The 18870-nt window shown below is 43.6% G+C and overlaps 1 protein-coding gene across 1 annotated transcript in view; it reads right to left on the bottom strand.

Moving 5' to 3' along the window:
* Positions 1-18870, bottom strand: part of mrc2 (mannose receptor, C type 2) — a 48905-nt gene that overhangs the window by 17292 nt on the left and 12743 nt on the right. Inside the window, exons 3-14 of the mRNA XM_033971591.2 lie at positions 18691-18864; positions 17300-17464; positions 15187-15300; positions 14440-14583; positions 13241-13432; positions 12359-12513; positions 12113-12217; positions 6646-6761; positions 6432-6580; positions 3695-3927; positions 1839-1981; positions 122-218 (exon numbers count right to left, since the gene is read on the bottom strand). Of these exons, the coding sequence (XP_033827482.1) occupies positions 122-218; positions 1839-1981; positions 3695-3927; positions 6432-6580; positions 6646-6761; positions 12113-12217; positions 12359-12513; positions 13241-13432; positions 14440-14583; positions 15187-15300; positions 17300-17464; positions 18691-18864 (1787 nt within the window). The remainder of the gene's footprint in view (positions 1-121; positions 219-1838; positions 1982-3694; positions 3928-6431; positions 6581-6645; positions 6762-12112; positions 12218-12358; positions 12514-13240; positions 13433-14439; positions 14584-15186; positions 15301-17299; positions 17465-18690; positions 18865-18870) is intronic.

Here is an 18870-nt window from a genome sequence, read left to right on the forward strand (position 1 = left end):
AATAAAAAGAGACAAAACTGATCCAGATGTGTTAGTAACAACAGAACAACTTTTTATGCATAAATATTCAAACATATCGGCACAGATATCAGACACCCTAGTTTCTTATGAATGGACTCACAGCGAGGCCGTCACTCCACTTCCAGCTGCCGTTGTCCGTCGGGTTCCTTCGGTTCAGCCCGATCCAAAACCAGCGATGCTCCTCGTCCTCTGAGTCTCTGTGAAACATTTACATTTTACTCGTTACGTAGGATCTGAGAAGATTTTACGATGATAAATGTGGAGATTTTCTGTGTGGTGAAATAATAACGTATTTTCTTAGGCCCCGAGTGAGACGACAGTGGGTCAGAGACTAATGCGGTCAACTGAAAGACTGGATGTGACAGCGGATACTCTTGTTGTGTCATTGGGCAAGACACTTCACCTCCCACGCCAAATGTGGTTACAGTATGAATGTGGTCTGTGAGTGTTCAGTCGTGGTTGCAAAAGCCATAGGGCAGAGTAGCAGTCTACATCAGTTAACTGCTGGTAGTGAATTGGGTTTTCTCTGTCACTGGCCCCAGACTTTGGAACAAACTGCCCCGATTTGCCCTTGTCACAGACTTTGGCCTGTTTAAATCCAGGCTCAAAACATATTTATTCAGACAGACTTTGAACACTTAGTGATGCAGTGACACTTGTACAGTTTGTTATTATTTCACTATTTAATGTTCTGAATGTTCTTATACTGTGCTTGTTTTAATGGAAAACACCTTGGTCACCTTGAGTGCTGTAAAGGGCTCTATAAATAAAGTTTGATTGATTGATTTGATTTGATAAGATAAGGATTATTGAGAGCCCATAAAAAGTGTCCATATCAGCTGAAGACCACAGGTTCTGCTGGAGTAGTTTGGAGCTGCTCAGGACTCAAAACCAGTGGCTCTTCTCAGGAGGGGAGTCCGTGAATCCCCCTGAACTCTTGGCACTGGTCTGGTGGACAGAGTCATCAGAGTCACAGTTAACGACTTTTGCCAAGAACTATTGAGGTTTGAAATTCTTTGTTTCACTTCAGGAACTTTTTGATTCAAGTTCACAGTCAGATCAGCTGTGGTGAGTCGTGGCACAGTCCGTAACCAGGAAGCAGCACGACGCCGGTAAGATTGTCTTGTTGACTTCTCTAAGCAGTCGATCATTGCAATAAAAGAGGCACCACACACTAGCATTATGGGTGATTTGTAGAGGTCTGATGAGACACAATTTCCACCAGATGAGACGAGACACGAGACTGGGAAAGAGTGAGACGAGACGAGATTTTCATTCATAAGAATTTCATTGATTGTACGATGATTTTGGCCTCAACATTTTACATTTATTTAATTTTTGCTGTCATTGTAACACAGATTTGGATTTTCAAGACATGTGAGTCATCAAAAATTAACTCTCTTTTTGTTTAAAAGTAAAAAGATGAGGGAAAAAATCTTACGAGATCATTTTCCTGATCTGTGCTCAAATTAGGGCAATTTTGTCTTGTGAGATATTGTCCCGTCTATTGGGATTTGGATAAAAAATTATTAAAAACAGTTAAAATTAGTTTGTTAAGAGCTGCTCAGGTGGAGAACCACAGATGCCGACATGTTCAATATAAATGTATATTAATGTGTCTACCTGAACAACATGTGAATATTGTTGAGGTCAAAATGTGTAGTGACCTTTGAACCTGTCCTCACCCGAAGGCCTCGTTGAGGACCTGCATTGAGGTAGACGTGTGTAGTGACCTTTGAACCTGTCCTCACCCAAAGGCTTCATTGAGGACCTGCATTGAGGTAGACGTGTGTAGTGACCTTTGAACCTGCTCTCACCCAAAGGCCTCGTTGAGAACCTGCATCACAAACTGCTCCTCCTCTGCTCCACTGATGCTCAGGAGGTTTGCTCCGTGTGTGCGACAGAAGAGATGAGCCTGGAGCCAACTCAACCTCTGCTCCATCTGAGACGAATGGAACACCTGGAGACGAGGAGAAACACAACCAGACACAAGAGTGAAGTAAATGAACATGTACTGAGAATACTGCTCTGAACACTAATGTTGAGTCACTGAGATTCATTTGGAGCTATTCGGAATACAGTGTCAGCAGTTATTTGCTTCCTCAGACAGATATTTAAAGCTGTCCTTCACCAAAGCTGTTCCAGACCTGAAGACTGTAGTCCTGTACAACACTGTCAATCAAACCTGATGCTAACGCTAGCGGGAGTGACCTCGGGGAAAGAAGGCAGCTGATTTGTCCGTTATTATTATTGTTCATATCTTGTTTTAAAGACACAATAGTGAAATAAAAACCCCAGAATCATGTAGAGCGGGTTAATATGAACATTTAAGACGAAAACGACGAGTCTGACAGCAGCAGTTACAGAGAGAAGAGTCTATTCAGTCTATTCATTCAAGCTATTTTCCCAGAACATGTTTAATTTATGCAGCCTCAGTACCCCAAACTGTCACACCCGTCTATTTTATTTTTGTTGCATTTCTAATATTAATGGCATCAGTTTAAACATACAACAACAACATACAACTAGCGCTGTATGCTAGCGCTAAATGCTAGGATGTAGGACAGGCCTTTTATGAGGTTCTCTCTCATTCACACTGGATTCCAGACAGTTTTATTTGTCTCGGCTTTTTGAACAGTAACATCTGTGTTTTTTAAAGTTTCTCTTTAAAATACAAAATACAATACAATATATAAGTTTGGACACATCCTCTTATTTAATCAGTTTTATTTTTATTTTTACTACTTCCACATTTTATATACAAACAGAAGACATCAAATATAAGAAGTAAGATATTTGAAATTATGTAGTAAACAAAAAGAAATGAGAGGGTGTGTCCAAACTTTTGACTGGTTGTGTATTTATCTTAGTGGGAAAAAAAAAACAAAAAAAAAAACAAACAACTGAGCTGTTGTGGTGAGACATGTGAGATTTTAACTTCTCCATTGAGAGACAGGAAACAAAGGAGAACAAACAGTGACACAAACATGAAGCTGTTTTTAATCCTATGTTGCGTTTTGACCATAGTCTGTATATATTAATGGACATAGCTAACCTGCTAGCCGCCGCCTGTGTCCGCTCTCTGTAACTGCTGCTGTCAAAATCGTCATTTTGGTCTTAAATGTTCATATTAACCCGCTCTACATGATCCTGGAGTTTTTATTTCACTATTGTGTCTGTAAATCAAGATATGAACATTAATAACAGACAAATCAGGCACTTTCTTTCCCCGAGGTCGCTCCCGCTAGCGTTAGCAACAGGTTTGATTGACAGCGTTGCTAAACTGCTAAACCAGTGGTGCGTGCGGGAAGGGACATTACCTTCAACATCCTCGCACCAGATTGGCTCTTTGGTTGCTATGATACTCGCAGTTGGAATTCCAAATATTGAACTTGGCTCCAAATTCACCGCTATAACTGCTTTAGCCTCGATGAGCTTCATTTGGAGCTGAACGCTGTCGGTGGCGTCACACTCACTCAGTCACTTCTTTACACAGTCTAGGGTCTTAACACCTTGATTTAGACACACCTCGGCGTAAAAGTATTCTAAGTATTCAGAATGCAGGGCTCTGATTGGCCCATGTATGAGACTGTTACAAAATCCATTTTATTTCAGATATTCTGTGTTCTATAAGTAAACACATTTTCAAAGTATTCTCCATCTCTGCTCTGACCTTGTAGCAGTAGCGCAGGTTGTTGTTGCTCTTCCAGCCCCTGGGACAGGCTCCGCTCAGGCTGGGGGTGGGGTGAGGGGCGGGGTCAGGGGCGGGGGGCTCCGGGCTCAGGGAAGTGTCCTGGGTCTGACGACAGATGAACTTGGCTTTGGTCACATCGCACTCTCTCACTTCCCATAGGCCTAGGGCGTAACCTGTTGCCATGGAGACGCAGCCGCTGCCGTCCACCGACACTGGAGCAGATAAAGACAGGTGACTCAGGTGAGCGACTGTGGGGAGACAGTGTTTGTTTCGCTCACAGATCCCCCTTTTCTTTCTGGGGTCCATTCTCAAAATCCGTATACATTTCATATACTTGCAAATACATTTTTATCTTTTCATTTTTTATTTCACTGAGCTTTCTACTAAGGATGCACAGATACTGGTATTGAATATCTGCACCAATACTGAACATTTTGCTGTATCAGGTGTTGGCTTCCAGGTATCGGTTCAGTTGATATCCTGGCTGGGCTTTAATTGGATATAATGGGACCAATTCCAGACCAATTCTGTCCAAGAACGACTCCGAATGTAAACGGTCAATATCAGTGTGGGCAGATCGGCCAATATCAGTGTGGGCAGATAGTATCAGTATCGGAAATGAAAAGCCGGTTCACGGCATCCCAACTCTCTCGCTCTCTCTCTCTCTTTTTTTTTTTTTTACATTTATTATTACTTTTGGCGTTTCAAACAAAAACAGACAGCAGTATCTGGCTTTCACAGTTTGCTTCCATATCTCGTCTAAATCAGAGCTTATAGAGGACACTGTCCTGCATCTCTGTCTTCAGTTCGAGATTTGAACCCTTGTCCTCCATGCAGTCCACAGTTTAGTCTGAGTAGAGTAGAGTCTGAACCAAACGAGTCAAACTGGAGCCTGAACCAAACAAGTTTGAACCAAACGAGTTTGAACCACACGAGTCTGAACCAAACGATCTTCAGTGAGACTCGAGCTGCAGATGTGAGTATAAAAATATAACTGTATCTGACGAGTGAGTCACATATTCATATATTATGACCAGGGAGGCACCGATCCCGCCTTTTCAGTCTGATACCGATTTTGATACTGCAGCTTTAAGTATCTGCCAATATTCTATTTCAACCGATACCAGAGCAGACCCTGAAAACAGCATTTATTTCCTAATTTCCAAAAATAGAGTAAGACTAAACTGATCCAGATGTGTTACGCAGCTGTGATGTGTCTCTAAAGTAACAACAGAACAACTTTGTATGAATAAAAGTTCAAACATTCTAAGACTTTCTGGGCCGAGTTGTTGTTGTTTTGCCTGGAATGTTCCACAGTATGGCATTTAGGCCAACACGGCAAGTTAGAGGTCAGATCTGTGGAGAGGCGACCCCGCTCATAGTAAGAATACATCTATTTTTAAAGCAATAATAAACAGCTCCAACTGAATTGATGCAAGAAAAATAGGACAGATAGGAACATTCCAGAGTAATAACATCTTCATGGAGACGAGCAGACAGCACAGGCCCAGCTAGAAAAGTTACACGGTGTGCCTTTAAACCAGTATGAAGAAGTTATATCACCCAACCCAAAGTACAGATCATTGCTAGTTCATAAAAACACATATTTTTTTGCTTTAAGCTGTTCTCTTCTTTATTACACAGCGGTTATTAAACAGGCAAATTCACAGCTAATAAAAACTACTTTGATGTAAATAAAGACCCATGATGCAACACACCTGGGATCCGTCAGGGAAGAATTAAAGAAGTTACAAAGGCAGAGGCTGGATGTAATTCAGGGGCTTTTGGATCAGAGGAAACGGTAACTCTGATCCATTTGGAGATTTAAAGGAACAAATGAAAAGAAAAATGGCCTTCAAGTTTTGAGGTTCATAAACCAAACTCTGAGCAGCTTAAACGATCCCTGGGACTAACAAATGGTAAAAGGTCATGTTTTTACGGTGCTTTTCCACCTTCAAGGCACAAGGAACCACTCACTTTTCTGTTTGTCTCCATGGAAACGCTATTGCTTTGCCTGGAATGTCCCACAGCATTGCATTAAACACAAACATCCAGCATTGATTTAACTTCAGCTGTTTTGTTAATTGGTTTGGTGTTGGTTTGTTGTGTTTTGTTGCATAAAAATACCTTGAAAACATGTATTTTTACTATGAGCGTGATCGCATCTACACAGATCTGACCTGTAACTCTGAATGTCATTACACTACATGGCCCAGTCTGTCAAAACAGAAATGGTAAAGGGTCATTTTCATAAAGCTCTGGGGGGTTAAGTGTCTTGCTCAAGGACACAATGACAGCATTCATCTGTGCGAGTTGGAATCACAATGCCAACCTGCGGATCAGTGGGCAAACGCTCTACCAACTGAGCCACGGTCGCCCCAACATGGAGTAAAGTTTCATTGAAGTACACATTATTTTCCAAGGTAAACTTTACTATACAGTCATCGATAGTTATGATTCTTTCTGTAAATCTTTACTGATGGCTTCATAAAATCCTGTAGTTTGATCCCTGCCTCTAGTAACACATACTGCCTTTGAGTCCTTCAGCAAGACACTGTACCCATTGCAATAAATTCTAGTTATGTAAAAAAAATCTCTAAACATGTGTGAATGAAACAAAACACAACTCCAGGTCTGTTTGTGACGAGGAAGCAACATTAGAACAGATCAGAAAAGCTTTTAGTCCTTTAAGTTAACATGGGCCTTTAAGTGTTACCTGGCTGGTCCCTGTTCCAGTTGGTGTAAGTCACTTCGTCCCCCGTGAGCCAGTGGTACGATCCTGCTCGGCCCTGATCATGAAGCCCAATCCAGAAGTTGTCCCCCGTGCGCCCAAACACCAGGCTGTTGGCATAGGCCTGCTCAAACCTGCAAAATAAACATTAATAAAAATAAAATAATCAAAAATAAATCTAAATAAATGTGTTTTGTACCTGTTGGTTATTGTGACGAGAGCAGATCTATGCTCCTCACAGACTTTTCTGGCCTCTTCAAACGTTTTGAGGTCTTCTACCACCCAGTAACAGGACGGACTGTGCCACTTCCAGCCCTGTCCAGACAAAAGCACAAAACTGAGGAATTAAATGGGAAAACTCCACCAGCTACAAACACTCACTGTCTCAGTGGTAGACAAATGTTTAAGATGTGTTAACTCTTGGTTTGGTCGGTTCTTCAGCTCATAGTTCTGACGTACATACGGTTTTGTCCTGTCTTGTTTTCACACTGCCTCAGGTCAGGTTGACAGAGAAGAGCGTTTGATTTCAGTGTTGAAACTGGTCAAAATTGGTCAGGTGTGGCTAAATACGCTGTAAGGACTGTACGCAGACTGTACGCAGACTGTACGCAGACTGTACGCAGACTGTACACACACTGTACGCAGACTGTACGCAGACTGTACGCAGACTGTACACACACTGTACGCAGACTGTACGCAGACTGTACGCAGACTGTACGCAGACAGACCCAGGCTCACCTGCGCAGACAGACGCAGGAGGAGGCTGTCACTGTCGTTTGTAAGTGTTAGTGGTTTGTTGTTTTTAGAAGGTTTTGGTGATTTCTGCTTGATGTTGGTGAGTTAATGAAGTAAATGAAAATGTAAATGTTCGAATGAATGTTATAATTAATGATCCAAATATTTTGCAGAACTTAAAAAATACATAAATTGGAACATGTGGATTTTACAAATAAAAACATAAATCAGAAACTCCCCTTTAGGCCTCAGTCATGTTGCCAACTCATCTGCTGACGGTACAGACGTGTACAGCTCCTCCAGCCACTGCACGCCAAAGAGAGAGAGAGCAGAGGTATGAGAGGGAGAGAGAGAGAGACAGCGGAGGGTATGTGAGAGAGGGAGAGAGAGACAGAGACGCTGGAGGTATGAAAGGGAGAGAGAGACAACTCATCCGCTGACAGTGCAGACGTGTACAGCTCCTCCAGCCACTGCACACCAAAGAGAGAGAGACAGCAGAGGTATGAGAGGGAGAGAGGTGGAGGGGGGGCACTGAAGTTATGTGGGAGAGAGGGGGGCAGAGAGAGAGAGTGAGAGCAAGAGAAAGAGAGAGAGACCGACAGAGAGAGGGCAACAGAGAGAAAGCGGCAGAGAGCGAGTCTATGCTGTGTGAACTCAAACCACATCTGGCCCAGAGACTCAAACCTCTGAGTGTGGAGCTGAGTCTAAAAACACAGCTTTTGCACATATTTCAGGCTCCTGTGGCTCTTCTGTGGCTCTCGTTAAAGGCACATGATGCAATCGCGCTTAGAAATGTGTCTGTTCTCAAGCCTCAATACGAGCTTTAACATCTGCAGCTAAAGACGAAAGACACGAAAAAGGCTTTGTTCATGAAATAAACACAAACGACCCAGAGTCACAGACACGAGGATCAAACAGTGAGAAAAGCGTCAACTGTGAGAACTGCACAGCTCTCTGAAGGAGCCAGTGTACTAAATATATTACATCTATTTATTTAAACTCAAAGGAACCAGTTACATAAACACTGTCACCTTTAGCGACGCACCGATCCAGCACTGGTAACAGGCATCGGCTTCAAAATATCGGTTCAGTCGATATCCTGGTTGGACAAACTGATGTAAAAAGACATTTACTGGTCATAATCGGCCCCCGAAAGTCTCAGAATGTTTGAACTTTTACTTATATAAAGTTGTAATAAATGCTGTTTTCAGTCTCTGGTATCGATTGATATCAGGGATCGGGGGATGTTTAAAGCTATAATATCGAAATCGGTATGGGAACTATAATGGGAATTGTAACTTCTCGTTATAAGTTAAAGCTACCGTTTGTCATTAGATTGGCCGACCCACCCCTGTTGTATTATCACACTTCAACAACAATATAAGACACAAGTTGATAAATACATGTAATTTAAAGGGCCCATATTACCTTGAAGGGCCCATATGACTCTGTTCTCTGATCTGTTCTAATGTTTCTTCATCACAAACAGACCTGGAGTTGTGTTTTGTTTCATTCACACATGTTTAACACACAAACCCTGCATATTTAGGCTGAGTTCTTCTCTCAAACTGAAAACACTGCTCTGTTCCACCTTGTGATGTCATCATGTGGTAATACAGGAAGTGCTCCACTGTGTTTTTAAACTCCATACACCTTCAGTAGAATCATTTGGATCATTTCAGCCCTGGAATTGCCAATCTCTACTGAACTAAAGGTAAAAGGAGCGGTTAACTTGAAAACTACCACTTCATGACATCACAAGGTGGAACAGAGCATTTTGAGCTTTGGAGATGTAAACAGACTAATAATAAAGTGTTACTCAAACATGTGTGAATGAAACAAAACACAACTCCAGGTCTGTTTTTGAGGAGGGAACAACATTAGAACATGGATTAAAGCTACAAGAGTCAGTTTGTGTGATACAGGACCTTTACAACAGAGTGTAAAAACAATAATAACTTATACAACTACTTTTCTTAGATCTGACACGACCCAGAGTCCTCAGCGTCTGCCCCTCTGATCTCACAGACTGGGGCCGTTAATCACTCTGTGGAGGTAATTAACCCAGACCAGCAGGGGGCAGATGTCTCCGAGGTCACTGCAGCATGTTTTGTCTATCAGCTGCGTGTAGGCAGCTCACACTGGGGACGAGCTGTACCATTACACATACCACAGACGGGGGCGTGTCAAATGGACCATAATGCCCTGCTGCGTGAACAGAGGGGTGAGTGAAAGATTCATTGCCCGAAAACAAATGGGCCGATCCAGAAGACGATCACTGTGGAGCGGAACAGCTGAGAACGGCTCAGAAAGACATCAGATATGAGAAAGAAGGAGTCTACGATAGAAATATGACACAGCTGAAGGAGCAGAGGGATGGAGGATGGAGGGAGGGAGAGAGGGAGGGATGGATGGAGGGACAGAGGGACCCTAACTTAATCCTAACCTCCCTAACCCTAACTCTAAACTCAAAGCTGGCTCCGCACACTCATAGACTGGTGGTACATGTGCAGCTGTTGTTCTGTGAGAGAATGGTTTTGTCACATTAGGCCCAGTCGTGTTGAACATGTTGATCTGAAGAAGAAGAAACGTCCTGACTTTAATCTGGAGGAAATTAGGAGCCGCAGACTCAAACCCAGATGTAAACGACTCTCCAAACGCGACTCTCCAGATGCGACTCTCCGGACGCGACTTCCCACACGCAACTCTCCACAAGACGTGACCCTCCAGAAGCAAAACTCCACACGATGCAACCCCCCACACAACACGACCCTCCAGAAGAAACTCTCCACACGACGCAACCCCCCAAACAATGCGACCCTCCAGAAGAAACTCTCCACATGACGCGACCCTCCACACGCAACTCTCCGGACGCAACTCTCCACGCGAATGCTCCATATTTGTTTTTATCTTATTAGCCACAAATAAAACATGTCTTTCAAAATGAATTTCCTGAACTTTTATTAATTCCCATTTCCCATTTAAACTAACAAAAAAAAACCCCAAAAAACAACAACAACAACAACAAAAAACATGTCTAATTTCTCCTCGAATCTCGATTACAATTAGATTTAATTCAATACAATATGCCATTCGATTCACATCATGTTTTTGGAAGTCTAAATAATAATGCCTTACACTTGTAATGCGCTTTACAGACTTGTCATAGCGCTACACTATGGTCATTATTTATTCATGTCCACACTTGGTGATGGTGAGCTACTATTGTAGCCACAGCTACCCTGGGGCAGACTGATGGAAGCGAGGCTGCCAATCTGCGCCATCGGCCCCTCCGACCACCACCTATCATTCACGCACACATCACTTTCATACTAGGCAATGTGGATGAAGTGTCTTGCCTAAGGACACTCGGACAGAACTTGGTCCAAGCGGGACTCCAAGTGAGACCAACACTCTAACCACTGAGCCACTGTCGCCCCTAAACTTCAGTGTCAGTTCAAACAAACAAGACAAGACTTTCTGTGGTCACTATTCTAGCCAAAGCCATTTGAAGCTACCCACATTTTGAAGCTCCATATAGCGCTATAAAGAAATACTGCGATAAATGATAATATTGGAACTACTTTATACCACTGACACAATGCAGGAAAATCCCAGTAAACAGACAGACACTGGAGGAGAGGGAGGTTAAGTGTCTTGCCCAAGGACACAACGGCAGCTTTCATCTGTGGGAGATGGAATCGTACCGCCAATCTGTGAGTCTAACCGCTCTCCCACAGATGTTTATGTTGAGAGCAGGATTTAAAGTTTAATTATGAAGTTTTTAGAAATGAAACAGTCTCCATATTTGAGGTAGTGTGACTTATTCCCATAGCGGAGTTAGACATTAGGAATTCCGCCTGCGAGTATCATAGCAACCAAAGAGCCAATCAGGAGAGAGGCTGCTGAAAGTAACGCCCCTGACTGCCCACACCACTAAGAACTGTATTATAAGTACTTAGAATACTTTTACATTGAGTTACTTTTAAATTATAGAGTAAAAACAGAACATTAGATTAAAAACAGTTTCATGTTTGTTTCAGTTTGTTCTGTTTCCTGTCTCTCATTGGAGAACCACCTAATTCACCACCAAGAGGTGAGTATTACATTTTTCTCACTGTTTCTGTGCAGTTTGAGCATAAATTACATGACGAAGTACCTCCATGTATTCTTTTGATTTTAGTAAAATAACTGTAATCTGAATACTACCAAATGAAAGTTCAGTTACTTCCCAACACAGTCTGATGCGTTAGCGTTACACAGTCTGTCTGTCTTCTTCCTCTCACAGCCCCCTCCTCCTTGTTCAGACTGTGTGTACTGTAGCTTTAAATATTTCAACTATTTCTTCAACGTCGACCCCTGTTCCTCAAGCTCTCATTCATCTGGTCCAACTGCCCCCAGATCACAACTGTGCAATAACCATCAACGGTATATTTAAATAGACATCGCTAACCTGCTAGCTGCCACGTTCCAAACAGGAAGTGATCATGGGCGCACTTCCAGCTCCAGCGGCTCCAATTCACTTCACATTGAAACACCATTGTCATTTTGTTCTTAAATGTTCGTATTAACCCGCTCTACATGATCCTGGGGTTTTTATTTCACTATTGTGTCTTTAAATCAAGATATGAACAATAATAACAGACAAATCATGCGCCTTTCCCCGAGGTCGCTCCAGCCTTAGCAACAGGTTTGATTGACAGCGTTGCTAAGCTGTTGAAGGTAACACCCCTTTGATGGTGAGCAGACGGGAAGGGGCATTACCTTCATCAGTCTCGCTCCGATTGGCTCTTTGGTTGCTATGATACTTGCTCCAAATCCGCCGCTATAACTGCTCTAGCCTCGATGAGCTTCATTTGGAGCTGAACGCTGAGGGTGATGTAACACTCTTTACTTGTTTACACAATCTGTGGATACCACGGCGGCGTTACCTGTTGGCAGTCCTGATGGCGAGGTTTGCCGTCACTCTTGGTCCCTGGTTTCTTGCAGACGGAGGGCAGGGTCAGGTTGCACGGGTTATCGTCCCAACGGCCCTCCTGGAACCAGCAGAGAGAGAAGAATCAGAGAAACTCACTCAATAACCAGTGTCCAAACTCTCACTGGACACAGGCCTGGTCCAAACGTCAAGGTGACTGTGGGTGAAGAGGTGCAAAGGTCAAAGGTCAGAGGTCACTCACTGGGCCCCAGACGGAGACGCAGTCCTCAAGCGTGTTGCGGAAGTTGTTGGGCTCATACGGGTGCCAGTGCGTGAAGATGACCGGAGTGTGGTCAGTCCACTGGAAGTCCATCTGCATGTTAGTGTCATGAAGACCGATCCACACCTGCTCCACATCTGAGAGGAGAGAGGGAGGAGAGGAGGAGAGAGAGGGAGGAGAGGAGAGAGGGAGGGAGGAGGAGGAGGGGGGAGAGGGAGGAGGAGGAGAGAGGGAGGGAGGAGGAGGAGGGGGGAGAGGGAGGAGGAAAGGAGGAAGGGAGGAAGGAGGAGGGAAAAAAGAACAGAGAGAAGAAGTGAGAGAGGGAGGAGGGGAGAGAGAGAAAGACGGGGGGAGGGAGGGAGAGGGAGAAGGAGAGGAAAGAGGAAGAGAAGGAGGTAGAAAGAGGGGGAGGAGAGGGAGGAGAGGGAGGGAGGATGAGAGGAGGGAGGGAGAGGAAGAAAGGGATGGAGGAGGGAGGGAGGAGGAGAGAGCGGGAGAGATAGCGTTACTACTTCCTGTCCAGTTTTATCTCTATGAGGTTTTTGACGAGTCACAATAAAATGAACAAATATTTAAAGGCAATGGACATGTTAAAGACAAATGTGAAATAAAAATCCCAGGATCATGTAGAGCGGGTTAATACAAACGTTTAAGACCAAAATGACGAGTCTGACAGCAGCAGTTACAGAGAGAGGGGACACAGTTTTTACACATGAAGTGAATTGGAGCCGGAAGTGCGCCCATGATCACGGCTAGCGGGTTAGCTATGTCCATTTATATAAACAGTCTATGGTAATATTACAACTTCTTTAGGCCAGAAGTTAAAATAAAAACCATAACACATGTAGTAAAATAACGGTCCACCTTTCTTGACGTTGGTGAGGAGGAACTCGAGCTCGGGCAGCGTGTGGATGCTGACCAGGTTGGCCTCCATCTTCTGACAGTTCTTCTGCGCCGCGTCCCAGTCCATTTTCTCTGAGTTCAGTTTGTAACATCCGGCCTGGAACGACTGCCAGCCGACATCACAGTCGTACCTCTCATCGTCCGCCCACGAGTCTGACAAAAACATCAGCATTAGCATTAGCATTAGTGATTCAGATACATTTTCATCGCTAATTTCTGTCATGTTTAATTTGAATTCTATTTTATTTAGCCATTTTTACTATTTTTACTTTTATTCTGGACTTGTGTTTTGTTTCATTCACACACAAACTCTGCATATTTAGGCTGAGTTCTTCTCTCAAACAGAAAACACTCTGTTCCACCTTGTGATGTCATCATGTGGTAATACAGGAAGTGCTCCACTGTGTTTTTAAACTCCACACACCTTCACTAGAATCACTTGTCAAGAATTGTCAATCTTCTACTGAACTTGGAGGGTTGAGTAGAGATGGAAGGAGGTAACAACATTATATCACGGCTCAAAGCACAAGAATCAATTTTTGTAATACAGGACCTTTTAAATGTATTTTGTGAATATTATAGACAATAATAATTACACAATGTAAATTTTTCTGTTAAGTCAGAAATGTTCTCCAGACCGTTCTGTTCATATTTTAACCATGTTCTAGTCATTTCTTCTCATTGAGCCCCTGAAGTTGTATTGAAGTGATTCATGTTTGAGTAATCTTTAATTTATTATTAAAGACGCCCGTTTAACCTCCACTAGTACACGCCCACTGTGATGTACGCACATCCTTCTCTGGTTTTATCAGTTTATCATTGATACTTGTAGGATTCAGCAGTGCCGCGTCTTCATTTGGTGCAAATGAAAAAAAATGTGCTGCTCTAGTGTGATGTGCAGGTGTCCATAGGGGGCGCCGACAGCATGTGGAGCTTTTGTTGTGATGACGTTTACGGCGACGTCAGCTCCAATTGGACACCACAGTTTTCTAACACGGAAGTCAGCAGAAGTGTTTCTTTTATGAAGTGGTTTTAGATGAATATTGTGATTTAAAATGTGTAAATTATAACATAATGATCCCCAGGGGTCCGAGGTCATAACTCTAGAGACACAAATAGGACATAGGGCTGGTTTAAAGTGCAGACTTCTCCTTTCTGACCTGTGGTGAAGGGGTCCAGGGTGGAGTTGGGCCTCTTCTTGCAGACGTACGGCAGAGCCACAGAACAGTCTCTGTTCTGCCATCGTCCTGACGACTCTGTCCTGATCGCGACACAGTTCTCCTCGTCCTCGTGGCTCGGCTGGTCTAGAACCATTCACAGAGGAACTACATTATTGATATATTTTAGAAATAAAATAAAAAAATGATTTGTTGGATGTGGGCCTCATTCATGAAGTGTTTGGACTTAAGGTTTTCTTATGAACAGTTTTGATATTCACAAAACTTTTTCTTAACTAAAAATGTTCAACAAATCCCATGATCAGTCAGGACTCGTAAGAACAAAAACTCAGCTGTTTAGAATATTATTACTCTAGCAATGCAACAAAAAAAATCAAATTCCTCCATGATTGTAAGTTTTATATTTTCTTTAATTATTTCTTATAAAAATAACAGATTATCAGTGTAGAGTGTGTGGTTTGTTTGGTCTGACACTGCTGCAGTGGTCCAGCACCAGTGTTTTCCTTATGGGCCAGTGTTACAGTCCTGGACACTGCGCTGGACACAACCCCTCCACCCCAAAGCCAGCGGATTTGTTTATTTTAGATGAATATTGTGATCTGAAATGTGCAAATTATAACATACTGATCCTCAGGCATCAGAGATAAGAACTGTGGGGTTTCCTGATCACATATTAATTATAAAGAGCAGACATTTTGTGTTTTTATTTATATGTGCCAGTTGTCAGACCTTGCTCCCAGTTCAGATATTTGAGCGGTGAGGAGTCGGCCCACTGCCAGCCTCCGTTCACATCCAGGTCGTTCAGGCCGATCCACAGGGCGGCGCTGTAGCCCGTCAGTAACCCTGCAACACAAAACATCTGAATTTAGCCACGGTTCATCTGCGGATTTACAATATAGATTGGTTAGTTGATTTTCCCAATAACACATTTTTGTTTTTAATATTATAGAAAATGCTTTATATGATGAAGTAATGCAGATCAAATGGGTAAACGTGAGACACAGCCGTTGTAGAAAAATAAACAAAACAGAAAGTCAATTTACATCTTAAAGGTCCTATATTACACAAAATGGATTCTTATGACATTTAATCCATGTTCTAACGCTGTTCCTTCCTCAAAATCAGACCTGGAGTTGTGTTTTGTTTCATTCACACATGTTTGAGTAACTCTTTATTATGAGTCTGTCTTCATCTCCAAAGCTCAAAATGCTCTGTTCCACCTTGTGATGTCATGAAGTGGTAGTTTTCAAGTTAACAGCTCCTTTTACCTTTAGTTCAGTAAAATAAAGACAATTCCAGATCTGAAATGATCCAAATGATTCTAGTGAAGGTGTATGGAGTTTAAAAACAGTGGAGCACTTCCTGTATCACCACATGATGACATCACAAAGTGGAACAGAGTGTTTTCTGTTTGAGAGAAGAACTCAGCCTAAATCTACAGGGTTTGTGTGTTAAACATGTGTGAATGAAACAAAACACAACTCCAGGTCTGTTTGTGACGAGGAAACAACATTATAATAGATTCGGGAATAGAGTCATTTGGGCCTTTAAGGTAATATACATTTTGCTATTAACCATTTCCAGCTTATAGAATGTTGTAATCTTTCACTTCCTTCCTATAACTGTGAAACCAAAAGGCCCTTTCCTCTGTTAAAATGCAGTAGCGTCCAGTTAAACCCAGAGTCCTGACCACAGCTCTGGACATAAACACAGATCTGGGAGAAGAATCGATGCTTCTGTTCTGATCAATGGAACATGAGGCGAGCGCTCAGGCTCTGGGCGCTGGAAAATCACTCAGCCGGAACTTTAAACAGGACGCTGCTTTTGTTCTGATGTGTTATTTATAAATGTCTTTTATCTGATCATAGTTTAACATGATGGATGCACCGATATAATACTGAAACATGTGCTGGATCAGATATTGGCTTCAAAATATCGGTTCAATCCTGGTTGATATCCTGGTTGGACATTGAAATGGAGGATCAGCTCTGTCCTGTTTCTGTTTTTGTTTTAAGGAAATAAATGCTGTTTTCAGTCTCTGCTCTGGTATTGGTTGACATCGAATATCAGCAGATCCTTAAAGCTGTAGTATTGGTATAAGTATCACAACTGAAAAAGGATTGGTGCATCCCCAGTTTACGTTGTACTATTATTATTCACCGTTGTATCTTGTGTTGTGTTCACTGACCATGGAAATAAAACGTTTTCTGATTCTGATGTGGTAAAAAAATATTAACAAAATGATTTCTACAATTCAGACCTTGTGTTTTAAAGTTTTAAAGCCTCAGTGAGCTTCATTTGGAGCCGATGCTGTGGGTCACACTCACTCAGTCCACTTCTTTACACAGTCTCTGGGCGCACATGATAAATGAGATGTTTTACGACAGATTCTGTGCTGAATGGAGGAAAATAAAATGGCGGAAACAGGCAGGATTCCACATGTAAAATCATTAGGAATCCAGGTTTTCATTTCTGATTCTGATACTGTAGCTTTAAGCAACTGCTGATCCTTGATACCAACCGATACCAGAGCAGAGAAAACTGCATTTATTTCCTTTAAACAAAAATAAAATGAGACAGAAGTGATCCAGATATTTATGGCGCTGTTTTTTATCTCTTAAGTAACGACTGAACAACTTTTGTATAAATTAAATTTCAAACATTACGAGACTTTCTTGGCCAATAATACATCAGTTTATTTGTCCAAACAGGATATCGACCGAACTGATATTTGGCAGCCAATATCTGTCACGTATCATGATGGCACAGTGTTTGCTCGCCAGGGCACTACAGCAAACGGTCCAAATATGTCCCCGTCTTCTTCTGTGAGTAAAGACTGTACCGCTGATGTAGGTCTGCTCGTGCAGTTTGGTGATGCTGAGGAGGTCCGCCCCCTGTTGGCGACAGCTGGTACGCGCTTCGCTCCACGACAGAGTCGACTGGAAGTTAAACTGGTAACAGCTGTCAGTCAAAGGATCAGTGTCCCAGAACGTCTCACAGCCTTTATCTGTGGAGGAGAAGAGGAGGAGAAGAGGAGGGAGGGGGAGGAGAGGAGGGAGGGAGGGGAAGGAGAGAGGAAAGAGGAGAGAGGAAGAGAAGAGAGAGAGGGAGGAAAGGGAGGAGAGAGGGAGTAGGAGAAGAGAAGGAGAAACGGAGGAGGTGAGAGGGAAGAGGAGAGAGAAAGGGAGGAGCAGAAAGGGAGGAGGAGAGAGGGAGGAGAGAGCAATGGGAGAGAGGAAACAGGAGAGAAAGGAGGAGAGAGAGGAGAGAGAGGGAGAGAGTAGAGATGCCTCCATCACCATCGAGGGAGGAGAGAGGGAGGAGGTGGACAGGGAAGAATAGAAAGAGGGAGGAGAAAAGAGAGAATGAGGGGGGGGGGGGGTGAGAAAAATACTGAGAGAGATTTGTAGTTTCTGTTAATCTGTGCAGTGAACGAGGGCTAAGGGGCAGAGGGAGACATTCTGACCCATTCTGACCCATGAGTGAGGTCCAGATAAACCACAGCCTCTGACCCACGAGTGAGGTCCAGATAAACCACAACCTCTGACCCACGAGTGAGGTCCAGATAAACCACAACCTCTGACCCATGAGTGAGGTCCAGATAAACCACAGGCCTCTGACCCACGAGTGAGGTCCAGATAAACCACAGGCCTCTGACCCACGAGTGAGGTCCAGATAAACCACAGGCCTCTGACCCACGAGTGAGGTCCAGATAAACCACAACCTCTGACCCACGAGTGAGGTCCAGATAAACCACAGGCCTCTGACCCACGAGTGAGGTCCAGATAAACCACAGGCCTCTGACCCACGAGTGAGGTCCAGATAAACCACAACCTCTGACCCACGAGTGAGGTCCAGATAAACCACAACCTCTGACCCATGAGTGAGGTCCAGATAAACCACAGGCCTCTGACCCACGAGTGAGGTCCAGATAAACCACAGGCCTCTGACCCACGAGTGAGGTCCAGATAAACCACAGGCCTCTGACCCACGAGTGAGGTCCAGATAAACCACAACCTCTGACCCACGAGTGAGGTCCAGATAAACCACAACCTCTGACCCACGAGTGAGGTCCAGATAAACCACAGGCCTCTGACCCACGAGTGAGGTCCAGATAAACCACAGGCCTCTGACCCACGAGTGAGGTCCAGATAAACCACAGCCTCTGACCCACGAGTGAGGTCCAGATAAACCACAGCCTCTGACCCATGAGTGAGGTCCAGATAAACTGACCGTTGACGGGGCAGAATCCCCAGCGCTCGTCTTTGCCATAGTCGTAGGTCGTGGCGCACCAAATATGGCCGTCCTCTCGGCCGATGCTCGTGCAGCTGTGGAACCACTGACCATCGTACAGGAAGGGGAAGAAGCAGGGCCGGCCGTGAGAGTTCCCCTGGATCGTGAAGATCTCTGAGG

This window comes from Periophthalmus magnuspinnatus, chromosome 8 (genome assembly GCF_009829125.3).
Source record: "Periophthalmus magnuspinnatus isolate fPerMag1 chromosome 8, fPerMag1.2.pri, whole genome shotgun sequence".
Taxonomy (NCBI): Eukaryota; Metazoa; Chordata; class Actinopteri; order Gobiiformes; family Gobiidae; genus Periophthalmus; species Periophthalmus magnuspinnatus.